This window comes from Podarcis cretensis (assembly GCF_951804945.1).
Source record: "Podarcis cretensis genome assembly, chromosome: 2".
In the NCBI taxonomy this organism is placed as follows: Eukaryota; Metazoa; Chordata; class Lepidosauria; order Squamata; family Lacertidae; genus Podarcis; species Podarcis cretensis.
This window is the reverse complement of record NC_137171.1, coordinates 866,604-881,386: the sequence shown is the minus strand read 5'-3', so window position 1 is coordinate 881,386 and position 14,783 is coordinate 866,604. Positions and strand designations below refer to the sequence as shown.

The following is a 14,783-nucleotide window of genomic DNA, read 5'->3' as shown; positions in this document are numbered from 1 at the left end:
AGAGGCGCCCAATCCGCCCGCGGCCCGTCGGGATGGTGGCCTAGAGGCTTCCTCAACCTCGGCCCGCCACATGGTTTTTAAGACTACAGTTCCCAGCATCCCTGACCACTAAGTCTGCTAGCTAGGGATCATGGGAGGTGTAGGCCAAAAGCATCTGGAGGGCTGAGGTTGAGGAGGTTGAGGCCTAGAGACAATAGCTGTCAACTTTTCCCTTTTCTTGCGAGGAATCCTATTCGGAATAAGGGAATTTCCCTTAAAAAAAGGGAAACGTTGGCAGCTATGCCTAGAGACCAAAAAGGTGGAGAATATTTGGTTCCTTTTGCAAGGCGCCCGCTGCCTGCACACCCACTCTCGATTCACCCATCTTCCACTATCCCAGGTTAATTTCTAAATAACTCATGAGAGTCTGGATAGTCCAGACTCTTCAACTCAGGGTCGCAGGTTCGAGCCCCACATTGGACAAAAAGATTCCTGCATTGCAGGGGTGGACTAGATGGCCCTATGGGCCCCTTCCAACTCTCTCTCCACTCAGGCCTGCCCACTCATGCACCACGTATTATAGATATCGTTTTCATATATACGACACTTAAGGTTTCTGTGTTTTAAATATACACTGCACACAGAGTCTGGTCACACATATCAGGTCACGTTTATTATAAAGATTTTTAAAAAACCAAAACAATAAAAGACAGTCTGAATAGTCTGGTATTCATTCCTGGTATATTGTGCTCAGGGATAAAATACTCTTAACTAAACCTCATGCAGCCAAATAATCAAGAGTTTGTCAAATGAGAAACGAAGAATGAAAAAAAAAAACAGACAATAGAAAAGGCAGCATCTGCCACAACGAAACTACTGATAATATAGTTCTAGGTTCATGCCATCATGAATTTCATCTGGAAGTGAGGAGTTAAGGTAAAATTCCACTGAAAAATATTTCTGTATTTTTATAAATTGAGCTTGATGTATATGATGAGAAAAATCTACCACAATGCCAGAATAATGATACTTTTGAAATTTATCATAGGTGCTGAAATTCATACTTAATTTATGAATTATCCAAGCACATATACATCCCAACAGATTCATTCTAAATGCTGCCCAACTGCACAGCGTAGTCATATCATTTTAAAACTTATGGTACTGTTTTTAATTGTTTTATCGTTGTCTTTACTATGAATTCACTTCAATATTTTATGGAAAGCGTTCATAAGTAGAAACCAATCTACACATCTTTAAAAGTTTCTGTCTATGTGCATGGTAGGAAAGTGATTATTATTTTATAGATGTAAAGTAGTAGAGAAATAGTTTACATAAATTTATTTATGTAAATTATTTATTATTGTTATTATTTATACCCCACCCAACTGGAGTAAAAAAGAAATAAATTAACCATGATCGAAATCTGCTCAGTTCAAGCTGAAGAGTATTACCCCCTTCTTTCATTTCCCTTCCCCCACCCCCTCTGGACCCACCTGGCCAGCCTATTAATTTACCGCAAATCACCAAGATTTTTTAAGGATACAGTCTGCCAATGAAACATGGTCCTTGAAAATTGTATACCTAAAACATTAACAAGAAAGGCAGTTAGTCAACCGTAATTTGTTACACAGCTCAATTAAATATGGCAATTATGACATTGTTAAAATTTCGACAACTAACATGATGGATTATATATATACACACACACACACACACACACACACACACACACCAGAGCCAATAGGCTTTTCTATGGAGCTGTCTTTAAAGTTAGCATAGAAACTTCAACTGGTACAGATATAGCTACCCATTTGCAACAAGAGTAAGATTCTGCAATCAGGTTATGCCCATTTTAAGAGATCTGTTTCTTACTGCAACTCAGATTGAAGGATTTGGCCTTGAAAGTCCTAAATGGAATGGGTCCTTAACAACAACCATCTGGCTGGGTTTCCCCAGCCTCTTTCTATATGAGGCACACCCACCCTAGACATTAAAAACTATCCATCAGGCCCAATCCACATTGCACCTATGGAGTTTAGCCTATCATCAATGAAGAGTAAGGCCTTTTCAGCGGCCTGCCCCTAAGCTATGAGATTCTCTTTTTTTTTTAATTTCATATTTATTAAGATTTTTGAATACAAATGCATAAATAAAAATTACTTATATCATAACATAGTTTCGTCTCTTCTTTGGACTCCCTCACATCTCCCACTCCCACTTACATTGTTACAGAAGATTTTTTCCAAGCAAATTACCCACTTGTTTACAATATTTATCTCCGCTCATTTAAATAAAATCTAACAATTCTCCAAAAAAATTATATTTTCCTTATTTCTCACTTATCATCAAAATCAAATCTAGTTCAATGGTAGGCAGTTATTTATGATCTAGCATCCTTCTTAGCATTCAACCAAATTACAATATTTCTGTAAATAAATCTTAAATTTCCCCCAGTCCTCCTCAACCCTCTCTTCTCCCAGGTCTCGGATTCTGCTAGTCATCTCGGCCAGTTGCATATAGTCTATCAGCTGCATCTGCCACTCTTCCAGTGTGGGTAGATCTTGAGTTTTCCAATTCTTAGCGATGAGTATCCTTGCTGCCATTGTTGCATACATAAAAAATGTTCGGTCCTTCTTTAACACCTTCTGGCCGACAATACCCAGAAGGAAGGCCTCTGGTTTCTTAGTAAAGGTATACCTAAATACCTTCTTCAGCTCATTATATATCATTTCCCAGAAGGCCTTCACTTTAGGGCAGGTCCACCAGAGGTGAAAGAATGTTCCTTCATGTTCTTTACATTTCCAACATTTATTATCAGACAAATGGTATATTTTGGCAAGTTTAACTGGGGTCATGTACCATCTATATATCATTTTCATTACATTTTCCTTCAGAGCATTACATGCAGTGAAGTTCAACCCAGTGGTCCACAACCTTTCCCAGTCCTCAAACATAATATTATACCCAATGTCCTGAGCCCACTTTATCATAACCGATTTAACCATTTCATCTTGTGTATTCCATTTTAACAGCAAGTTATACATTCTTGACAATACCTTAGTCTTTGGCTCTAACAATTCTGTTTCCAACTTCGATTTCTCCACCTGGAACCCTACCTTTTTATCATTTTTAAAGACTTCTTTAATCTGAGCGTAATGTAACCAGTCTCGCACTTTATCCTTTATTTTCTCCAAACTCTGCAATTTCCAATTGTCTCCATCTTTTTCTAATATTTCCCAATATTTTGGCCATTTGGCCTCCATATTGGGTCTTTTTCGGGCCTTAGCTTCCAGAGGTGAAAGCCACCTCGGAGTTTTGTTTTCCAATAAGTCTTTGTATTTTGTCCAGACACTGAATACTGCTTTCCTGACAATATGGTTCTTAAAGACCTTATTGATCTTAACCTTGTCATACCATAGATATGCATGCCAACCAAAAGCATTGTTGAAACCTTCCAGGTCCAATATATCAGTGTCTTCGAGAAGTAGCCAGTCTTTTAGCCAGCAGAAAGCTGCGGCTTCATAGTACAGCTTCTCTTTTCCTCCGAGTATGTTTGGCACATTCTTTCTATTCCTCTTCTGTTTGATTTTTACCTGGCAATTTTGGAACTTTGTGCCACTATCGTATTTTCCTTGTTTTGGTATGGCTCATTATAGTTTAAAATTAATTGCTTTTAATTGATATTATCAATTGCTGTTTTTGATGATGATAATTGCTTTGAAGAACCACTATGGTTGAAAGGAACTATACAAATACTGTAAGTGGTTTACGAAGATCAATACTAAGCAGTACAACATGCACGCAGGTCTGTAATCATGTGTGGAAACCTGGAGATCTGGGCTTCTTGTACTGAAAGCATGAACTGTGCTACTGCATTGTTAGTGCTAAGAACAAGCTGAGGGAACTGTCTGAGGGGCCCTGATGCTTTGCTCATTTCTACTCACCATTTCTTCAACACAATCTTGTCCCACCGCGTGCCAGTCTGCGCAGCAATGAGCTTTTTCAAGTCCCTAATGGTGTCGTCAGAGCTGAGTGGTGGTACGAGTTAAGGAAAGGATGTCTTAAATCAAAAACAGTAAGCAGACTATGTGTTCATTGTGCACCATCTACCAGTCCCAAGCAATTTAGTACCTGGATGCCCAACACAATTGGGGCTGTGCACACATGTATATCACACACAGTGGCCTCGAGTTATGCTTGCCAATACATGGAAGAAGAAACATATTTGGATGTTACAAGCACAGGGTGGATACCACTTAAACAAAGGGTGACTAACCTCTGACCCTTCAAATGTTTTTGGACTCCAGCTCCCATCAGCCCCAGGCAGAATTGCCAATACAGTGGTGCCCCGCAAGACAAATGCCTCACAAGACGAAAAACTCGCTAGACGAAAGAGTTTTCCGTCTTTTGAGGTGCTTCGCAAGACGAATTTCCCTGGAAGCTGGTCCTGATTTCCAACTGCTGCTCTGGGAGTCCCCGCTGGCCCCTTGCTTCTGGGGTGTCCCCCTTGGGACCCCCCTTGTCCTGGCCACCGGCGCCCCCTTCTGTGAATCTTCCGATTCGCTGGAGAGGCTCATGGAATCTCTCGGGCCACTGTCATCTTCTCCTACGCTGCCCTCAGATTCTTCCCCTTCGCTCTCCATCTCCCCTCTTCCCTGTGCTTCTGCTCCTGAACCCCTGACAGCTTGCTTCGCAAGACGAAACGTCTTGCGAGTTCTTGCGAGTTTTCCCCCTTTTTTCCCCCTTTTTCTAAGCCGCTAATAGCCGCTAAGCCGCTAATAGCGCTAATCGCCGTGCTTCGCAAGACGAAGAGACTCGCGGAACGAATTAATTTCGTCTTGCGAGGCACCACTGTACATAGAGAGGAGGAAGATTTCAGTCCAGCACTGCCTGGAGGGCCACAGCTTTCCCACTCCTGAGTTAGACATGTACGATCCAAACATACACATATGCACAATCCATACACTTATGAAAGAACCCTTTCATCTCCAACCATAAAATGTGTGTCACAATTTACGAAAAGGCATGATTGTGCTGCTTCAGTCACCCAAAGGTTTCCTGAACCCTTAAACCACCCATTCCCTTAGACCAGGCACCCCCAAACTTGGCCCTCGAGATGCGTTGGGACTACAACTTCCATCATCCCTAGCTAACAGGACCAGTGGTCAGGGATGATGGGAACTGTAGTCCCCAAAACGTCTGTAGGGCCATGTTTGGAGATGCCTGCCTTAGACCTGAAATCTTCTTCCTAAACAGTGCCAGTTCTCCCTTTCTCTTTACTCCCCAGCTCTTCTGTGAGATCTTAAATACTCAATCCCAACTGAGCTGAAGCCTGAGTACTTATAGCTGCACTTTTTCACCTCCATTTTCACATACCCATTGCCTCTCCTGTTGGCTACCCTAACCTGGTTTCCCCAGCCAGTCTAAGCTGTTTCCTGGGTTGTGGCTGATTCCACATGCTGACAGCTTCTAGGAGCCACAGGCAAGAGCTGAGTGCAGTGTGGGGACCCAAAGGTGAATAAACTACCCCAGAAGGAGCACAACGTGTTCCCCAACCAAAGGTACGGCCCCTCCCATAAACCCTGCATTCACAGTAAGAGATATGTTATTATATCTTCTTGCTAGCCACACAATTCTGCAGCCAAAGATGGAGAAGCTCTATACAGTCAGCAAAAACAAGACCTGCAGCTGACTGTGGCTATAGCAGGGGAGAGAAGGCAAGCAAAATGCGAGAGAGATAGTGAAAGATACAGGAAATTGAATGCAGATTTCAAAAAAATAGCAAGGAGAGACAAGAGGGCCTTCTTAAACGAGCAATGCAAAGAAATAGAGGAAAACAATAGAATGGAAAAAACCAGAGATCTGTTCAAGAATATTGGAGATACGAAAGGAACATTTCATGCAAAAATTACCATAATAAAGGATAAAAGTGGTAAGGACCTAACAGAAGCAGAAGACATCAAGAAGAGGTGACAAGAATACACAGAGGAATTATACCAGAAAGATATGGATATCTCGTATAGCCCAGGCAGTGTGGTTGCTGACCTTGAGCCAAACATCCTGGAGAGTGAAGTCAAATGGGCCTTAGAAAGCACTGCTACTAACAAGGCCAGTGGAAGTGATGATATTTCAGCTGAACTATTTAAAATTTTAAAAGATGATGCTGTTAAGGTGCTACACTCAATATGCCAGCAAATTTGGAAAACTCAGCAGTGGCCAGAGGATTGGAGAAGATCAGTCTACATCCCAATCCCAAAGAAGGGCAGTGCCAAAGAATGCTCCAACTACTGCACAATTGCACTCATTTCACATGCTAACAAGGTTATGCTTAAAATTCTACAAGGCAGGCTTAAGCAGTATGTGGACCGAGAACTCCCAGAAGTACAAGCTGGATTTCGAAGGGGCAGAGGAACCAGAGAACAAATTACAAACGTGCACTGGATTATGGACAAAGCTAGAGAGTTCCAGAAAAACATCTACTTCTCCTTCATTGACTACACAAAAGCCTTTGACTGTGTCGACCACAGCAAACTATGGCATGTTCTTAAAGAAATGGGAGTGCCTGATCACCTCATCTGTCCCCTGAGAAATCTCTATGTGGGACAAGAAGCTACAGTTAGAACTGGATATGGAACAACTGATTGGTTCAAAATTGGGAAAGGAGTATGACAAGGCTGTATATTGTCTCCCTGCTTATTTAACTTATATGCAGAATTCATCATGCAAAAGGCTGGGCTGGATGAATCCCAAGCCGGAATTAAGATCGCCGGAAGAAATATCAACAACCTCAGATAAGCAGATGACACAACCTTGATGGCAGAAAGTAAGGAGGAATTAAATAACCTTTTAATGAGGGTGAAAGAGGAGAGTGCAAAATATGGTCTGAAGCTCAACATCTAAAAAACTAAGATCATGGCCACTGGTCCCATCACCTCTTGGCAAATAGAATAGGAAGAAAGGGAGGCAGTGAGAGATTTTACTTTCTTGGGCTCCATGATCACTGCAGATGGTGACAGCAGTCACCAAATTAAAAGACTCCTGCTTCTTGGGAGAAAAGCAATGACAAGCCTAGATAGCATCTTAAAAAGCAGAGACATCACTTTGCCAACAAAGGTCTGTATAATTAAAGCCATGGTTTTCCCAGTAGTGATGTATGGAAGTGAGAGCTGGACCATCGCCGAAGAATTGATACTTTTGAATTATTGTGCTGGAGGAGACTCTTGAGAGTCCCATGGACTGCAAGAAGATCAAACCTATGCATTCTGAAGGAAATCAGCCCTGAATGCTCACTGGAAGGACTGATCCTGAAGCTGAGGCTCCAATACTTTGGCCACCCCATGAGAAGAGAAGACTCCCTGGAAAATACCCTGATGTTGGGAAAGGAGAAGGGGACGACAGAGGACAAGATGGTTGGACAGTGTTCTCGAAGCTACAAACATGTGTCTGACCAAACTGCAGGAGGCAGTGGAAGACAGGAGTGCCTGGCGTGCTCTGGTCCATGGGGTCACAAAGAGTCGGACATGACTAAACAACTAAACAACAGCTACACAATTAAAAAATGGGACCTCCATTCAAACCATGTTCACGTCCCAAGTGATCACTACCTTGCCTCCTCTTCATACACCATGGCCTCAAATAAAACACAATTGCTGCATATAGGGCAGGAACATGCCATTCGAGCCTCCTGCAGAAGCTACTTCTTTTGAGCTTTGGATACTTGCACTTCACTCTCACTTTCTTGCCCAGCCGATCGTTGCAAACCACTTCAATCATCCCGATCTGGTACCAGAACAACCCCAAGAAACTGCTGAGCAAGGAGACCTTTGGCCTCCTGCCTTCTGAGGCTCTGTTGGGAAGAAAAGACAGGGTGATTCATTTGTTTAAAAGTGTATGTCTTATGCCACTTGGTCCTAAAACAGATGGGGTATACAGTTTTTAAAAGCAGAATCGAAAAAAAATGGGGGGATGCTTTCTCAACTGACAGGGAATACTGTTGATTAAAGAAAATTAAGATAGAGAAGTGTTACCAGTACAACTTCTCCCACCAGAACGTTAACATCATGGGAAATCTTTATTCACAACTCTCAAAGGCACATAACTAGGATAAAACACAGGAATCCACTTCTAGTTGTCCCCCAGTATTTTACAGTTACACAATAACCACTCTTTCAACAATCCAACTGCAAAGAGATGGATTCACATTCTGTACATTTATCCTCAGATGGATTCCAAGCAATTATTATTATTACTATTATTTATTAAATTTGCATACCGCCCTTCATCTAAAGATCTCAGGGTGGTTCACAGCAAAAAAATGCAGAATAAAACCACAGAGAACATAATAAAAACAAGCACACTAACGAAACGAACCAATAACCCCACCAGGCACAAGCACATTTAAAGCCACATAGCAAAGAGCTCGAAATGAACCGCACCGGAAGCATACAAAATAAAGGCTCGTTTTTCAGGACATTGGCATTTGCACGCATGTCCACCGGAGAAAGGAGGCCTCTGCCCCTCGACGCAGAGCAACTCAGCGCAGCGCCTGGGCGGCCCCGGGAGAGGCCGCGCGGGTTGCCCTCCAGCCCCGAGAGGCCTGGGGCGGGGGCGACGGGAGGCCCGCCCCGTCTCCGGCCCCGGAGGATCCCCGCTTGCCGCCCCGGACCTACCTGAATTCAGCGGACTCTTGACAGCCGGAGACCAGGCGGAAACGGAAGCAACGCCCCGGAAGAGGAATCACGAGAGCTACTTCCGGGGGACTCTCTCCCAGAGGAAGCGGAAGCGAGGCCGGAGCAGCCCGCGGAAGGAACCAACGGCGGCGGAATGGAGCGGCCAGGCCTCTGCGCCCTCCCGGACTCGCTTCTGCTCCGGATTCTGGAGTGCCTGCCGCCGCGCGACCGGCTGGGCGGGGCCCGGTGGGTGTTTCCTTCCCTTCTCCCGGCTTCATGGTTTCCTCCCCCCCCCCACTTCCACAGAGTGGTTCGGTCCATCCTGCGGCTGCCGCTCTCCCTCCTCTCGAGCCGCTTCCTGTCCAGGGCGGGGCTGCAATGCCCAGGCTCGCCTGCAGGGGCGTTGTGGTTGGACCGCTGGAACTAGGAAGGGGCGGGGCCGCGAGGGCCATCTAGTCCAACGCCCTGCAAGGCAGCAATCGAACCCGCGACCCGCAGAATAAGTCTCGTGCTCTGTCCAGTGAGCTGTTCACATTATGCCATCATTATCAAATGTGAAATTATCGGAGGCGGTTATTCATGTGTTTATTCTCCCCCCCATTCCTATTTTATTTTAAAAGTTTATATACTTCATATTTTGCAAAAGAAACTCAAAATGGCTAACGGTTCCAAAAAACACACAACGTTAAGATCAATCCCATTTCTAGCCCCAGCCATACCCAAAATATCAGTGCAAAAAATCTCTATAAACTAAATTACTCTATTAACTTCAGTTTAATACACACTTTTTACCTTCTGCCTGCTCAGCTCCAAGCCTCCTCAACCTGCTTCAGCCTTTCTCCCTTATCACACAGCTGTTCTCCTCTCAAGGCCACATCAGAGCAAAGAGGAGTCCAAGCAGCAGTCATCTGCTGTACAGATTCCAGGAAAGTTAATTCCAGGCAATGTAATTATTCAAGCAGCATGGTTCCCCTCCTGCTTGGTTCTGTGCCGTTTGGCTAGGCTTGCCATATGTCCGGAATTTCCTGGATATAGCTGGCAATCAGAAACAGCTGGAAACAGCATCCAGGTGGAAATCGTTGAAAAATCTGGGACAATGTGTGTGTATGGCAACCCATGTCAACAGTGTTGTTTTTGGTGATGTTACGGCAAAAATCTGGGTGCGAGGCTGCTCTGCCACCCAGCTCATCGGACTAAGTCCGTGGGTCCCTGCGGAGGAAATGAGCTCAGCCGGAGACAGGAGCAAACAGCAGAAGATCCAAGTTTATTGCGCAACAGGTTCAAGGCAAGATTGAACAGTGAGAAAGGGGTGACATGAGTTTTTGAAACTCCCTCCATGTCCCAGAATACAGTGCAAAACACGTCATGAATACATTAAAGAGAGGTTTGGTTACACAGATTACATCATGAATATATTAAAGGGAGGTTGGGTTACACAGATTAACATATGGAGGAGGGAGGGGGGAATATGCAGAGCTGGAGATATGCACAGATAAACACTTCCTGGGGATGAGAAAACAATGGTCCCAAATATGCATAGTCTGGCACCTGACATTGTCTGGAGGAAAGGCTGATCAGAGCGATTTGACAGGATTAGGGTCTTGACACCTTGAGGGATTATGGAGGACAGGGGAGGTGTCATGGAGTCCTAGAGAAATTGAGCAAATATATTGTAGCGAAGAAGGTGAAGAAGACATGCCCCCCCCCCTTCCGTAACAGTGATTTCCCTTAAAATTAGTTCAAAAACTTACAGTTTGTTCAATTGTTTGAGATTTGGGCAAAACCTAAAAAGCCCAACAATCTTTCTGTCCCAATTTTCACATATTGAAATATGGCAACCCTAGGTATGGCAGGATGCCAGATGATCAAACTGGCTGTTTCATCTCAGGCCCATGACAATGACTCAGCTATTCTCGTCTTTCTGCAGAGTCTGCAGACGATGGCATCGCTTGGTGCGGGACAAATTGTTGTGGAGATACTTGGACCTAACTCCTTACAAGGTAAAAATGCCTGCCCTCCGTCTTAAACTAGTTGCTGGGTAGTTGTGGCAACAGGCCTGGGTAGGTAGGTGCATAGGGAGCTGCCCTACACCAAGTCAGAGAAGAGGCCCACCTAGCCAAGTACTATGTACAGTCATACCTCATGTTATCTCCACTTCATGTTATGTTCTTTCTGGATACGTCCCACGGCAACCCAGAAGTACCAGAAAGGGTTACTTCCGGGTTTCGCCGCTCGCGCATGCACAGACGCGCAAAATGATGTCACGTGCATGCGCAGAAGCGGTGAATCTCAACCCGCGCGTGCGCAGACATGGGTTGCGTTCTTTTCATGTTGCAAACGGGCATCCAGAACGGATCCTGTTCGCAACCAGAGGTACCACTGTACAATGATTGACTGCAGCTTTCCAGGGTTTCCACCTGGAGATGCCAGGAATGGAAACTGGGACCTTCTGCAGGCAAAGCACGTGTTCTGCCACTGACCTCTGGCCCTTCCCCCATGTGAGGAGCAGGCTATGCCAGATCAGAGTCAGTGCGAAAACGCTAGAGGATGACTTTAGCCAGATATCCAGTATCCTGGAGCAAAATGATCCAGCGGACAGCAGGCATGAGACTTTCTGGCAACCTGTATAAATTATGCAAATTAATGTACTTAATGTACAAAATTCTGTAAATTTAATACACTATTTTGTACAATTTATTTTAGGTTTATTAGTCAGGGGAGGATGAGGGCAGGCTCTGTCCTTAGTCACTGGAATCTTAGGCTATAATCCTAAAATTTCTAAGTCAGCCTCATTGAGCACAGTGAGATTTGCTTCTGAGGTCCCACCCCCTTCTCCCTGCATGCATCTAAATTAAAATGAAACATTTTCATCCCTTTCCTGAGTTCCCAAACAGCAAATGAAACAACATTTTGGAAACTTCAACATTTTGCCAGTACATTTGACATCCACACTATAAAGCACATGGCTTCCTCCTAAAGAACCATGGAAACTGTAGTTTACCCTTCACAGAACCATACTTCCAAACACCGTTAACAAACTCTAGTTCCTGGGATTTCGGGGGTAGGGGAAACTTTAAATATGCAGTGTGGATGTGACATTAGGAAATTGGCTGCAAACTGTGCATGTTCCGCCATCTGTTGCCCTTTATGTTCCCCCAAGGTGCAAGTCCCACAGAGTTGCATGGGCCTGTCTCGAACAGCCTTGCAGCCTGGCGTTAGTTGGTCTGGCAGTGATTTGGCAGTTGTAGTGCTCTCTTCCTCGTGTGCCCATGTGGCTTTTGATATGCATGCAAACTTCACTTCCCTGTACTTAGATGTCCTCCAAGGCCCTATGGCACTTGCTGCGGAACAATCTTCAAGGCAGCCTGCGGACGCTGAAGGCACGGGGATCCCTCCACTCCATTCGCAAGCAAGAAGTTTTTACCCCAGCACTAATGCAGGCCTTGGGCAGGCAATGCCCCAATCTCCACCGCCTGTGCCTGACAGAGACAGACCTTCGCTCACTCTCCTATGATTGCATCCCTTCCTCTGTCACGACCCTGGAACTGAGCTCCTGTGAGATCCCTTCTCTGTGGTTCAAAGTGTCTGAAGCCTCGAAGACCTGCCCTGCCTTTCCACAGGTTCAGCACCTTGTAATCCAGAATGTCCCTGCCTTCTCCAGCCAACACCTGCTGAACATCTCCATCCAGGGCAATCTCAAGACTCTGGTCCTGTCCGAGGCATACCGGATAACTGTTGAAGGTTTCCAGGCAGCAGCACCACACCTGGGAGGCCTAGAGCACCTCACCCTGCGCCGCTGTAGCATTGGCAGTTTACTCACACATGTCATTGCGTTCCACATGAGGCACCTGCAAAGTTTGGACCTCGGGGACAATCCTTCTCTGGAAAACAGAGGTCTTCCTTGTTTAAGCAGCTTGCTAGACTTGGAGGACCTCTGCCTGGAGTCCTGCTGCAAGCTTTCCTCGGAAGCCATTGTGGCCGTTTGCCAGAAATTGCCCCGGCTCAGACATCTTGATATAAGGGGGTTAGAGTTCCAAGACCAGGTCATCCACAAAATCCAGGCGGATTTGCCAGGCTGTGTTGTGACAAGTGCTGTCTCCCTTGGAGATTCCAGTGTGGTGTCTACACCGTGAGCTTGTGCGCATTGTGGAGAAGCTCTGGGGAGCAAGAGGCACTGAAACCATCACATGCATAGTCTTGATCTCATTTAAGTTGATGGCAACCCAGAGAGAAATGGCAAGGAGCTGCACACTCATTGACAACATGACTTTCAAAGTGTGGCTGCATGTGCTCTGGAACATCGTCACAGCAGAAAAGCTGAGGGTTATGACCTTCAGATTTGGAGGGATTTTGAAACACGTCCTGAAATATCTTTTGGATTTTAGTTTTAACTACGGAGATTTGGCTGACCTGTCGAGAAGGAATAAAAACATTGCTAGGTCGGAGCTTCCCCAAGATCTACTCTTCAGTATCAAAGGAAGGAAATTAAGAACAAGATCAGCAGAAGACAAAGTAAACTGCATGTATAAATATGAAGAAGACTTGCAGAAGGGACTTGGAAAAGAGTTAAGAGCCTCGGACAGAAGATCACCAGGTTGATGGACTACATGGAATTGACGGAAATGACTGGCAGAATCCAAGACCAGGGGAAAGAGACGGTGGAAGAAGATTGGAAAAAGTTTCAAGTCTATTTATAGAAATACTGTAAAATTAATGAGTGTCAGAAAAATGTTGGAATGAAATTATATGGCTTTAGTAGAAATGTTATAAGGAGTTAATCATAAATAAGTATTATAGTATTAATGGAAAATAAGGTTAAAATAAGTTAAGATAATTATATGACAGAAAATATAGAAAGATGGAAAGGAATTGCTGAAACAATTAATAGAAGTGGAACACAAAAAGGGAGGTGAGAGGAGGTCGATGAAACAAGGGAATGAAAGATAAGGTATTGAAATGGTATGATGTATGTTTTTAAATTGTTTTTGCTTTGTTTTGTTTAGTCCAATGTGCTAATGTTGCGTTGTGTATTATGGTATATATATGGTACTGTATTGTTTTTTCTTTCTTTTGCTTCTTTTTTCTTTTTCTTTTTCATTTTTGTAAGGTTTAAAAGTAATAAATATTATTTTTTAAAAAAGAAAAGCTGAGGGTTGTATCCAGTGCTAATTCTACTCAGAGTAGATCCAACTGGCAAGATGATTGCACCTCTGAAAGGAAACATGCCTAAACTTCAAGAGTGTTATCATATCAGTTTATTTACCTAAAAAATTAAACATCCGTTGCACAGCATACTGAACTGAAGTCCATTGGCTTTACAGTTGATCATCCTTTTCAATGTAAGTCCCACTCAGAGCAAAGCGTAGCAGACTTGAGTCCATTCATTGCAGTGGGCCTGCTTTTAGTAAAATGTAGTCTAACTTGCTATCTGCCTTATACATCAAGAAAGTTCACAAGAAAGATCTCATGTTGTTTTAAGGAAAAGCCAGTGGTAATCCACTCAGAAGATGCCCTCACTTCCTGGTTAGGCCAGGAATCTGGTATTCATCAACTGGAAGGCATAATAGACATCATGATAAATGGTGGTTTGCCATTATGGGAATAAGCCTCTCATGGATTCCTCTCCTGTGGTGTGAATGAGGCGACTGAAAGCATTTGCTTCCATTTTTTATTAACTGCAGTTTAGGGTTACATCCACACCTCTGGTTAATCTTAAGTATGCTTTGTTGAAACAAGCCAGCTTCACAACACAACAAGCTGTGTTTTATGAAAGATGGTAACAGAAGCTTCTAAATGTCTGGATGGAATAGATAGAGGAAGCATTCAAGCCTGAAAGAGGTTCTTTAAAAAAAACCACATTTTTATGCACAAGAAGAAAAATTAGGGAAATTAGCAGAGGAGCAAGGAAGTGCTATATCCAAGCACCCCCCTATTAGCTCAACTTCGAATAATTCCTCCAGACTATGCTCTTGTGTAACATGCATTTTAACCTAAATTCCATGCCATAGATAAGATTCTACACTTCTGAAAAATCCTGTGTACACACATACTGTATCATCCAGGAAACAGCTTCCTTAACTGTTCCCTGGGTTAGAAAGCATTATAATATTGGCAAGTAGCCTAAACCAACAG

At 44.0% G+C, this 14,783-nt stretch overlaps 2 protein-coding genes and 1 long non-coding RNA gene across 4 annotated transcripts; 2 read left to right on the top strand and 1 right to left on the bottom strand.

The window, feature by feature from the left end:
* Positions 1-625: 625 nt before the first annotated feature.
* On the bottom strand, positions 626-8,486 carry UBL5 (ubiquitin like 5). The gene is given in 6 exon segments (XM_079967893.1): positions 626-896; positions 1,526-1,563; positions 3,927-4,010; positions 7,700-7,828; positions 8,418-8,434; positions 8,436-8,486. Coding segments are annotated over 6 exon segments (348 nt in total). The 5' UTR covers positions 8,472-8,486; the 3' UTR covers positions 626-852.
* Positions 4,017-5,639, top strand: LOC307211346. The gene is made up of 2 exons (XR_013836389.1): positions 4,017-4,325; positions 4,844-5,639. It is a non-coding gene; the product is annotated as an uncharacterized lncRNA (long non-coding RNA).
* A 171-nt stretch (positions 8,487-8,657) lies between the features above and the next one.
* Positions 8,658-12,977, top strand: FBXL12 (F-box and leucine rich repeat protein 12). Of its 2 annotated transcripts, none has more exons than XM_079967858.1 (3): positions 8,658-8,897; positions 10,579-10,651; positions 11,966-12,977. In XM_079967858.1, the coding sequence occupies exons 1-3, from the start codon at positions 8,806-8,808 to the stop codon at positions 12,782-12,784; spliced, it is 984 nt and encodes a 327-aa protein (XP_079823984.1). In that variant the 5' UTR covers positions 8,658-8,805; the 3' UTR covers positions 12,785-12,977. The 2 variants fall into 2 exon arrangements, with proteins under 2 accessions (XP_079823984.1, XP_079823985.1); XM_079967859.1 differs by lacking the exon at positions 8,658-8,897 and adding an exon at positions 9,000-9,171.
* Positions 12,978-14,783: the final 1,806 nt, after the last annotated feature.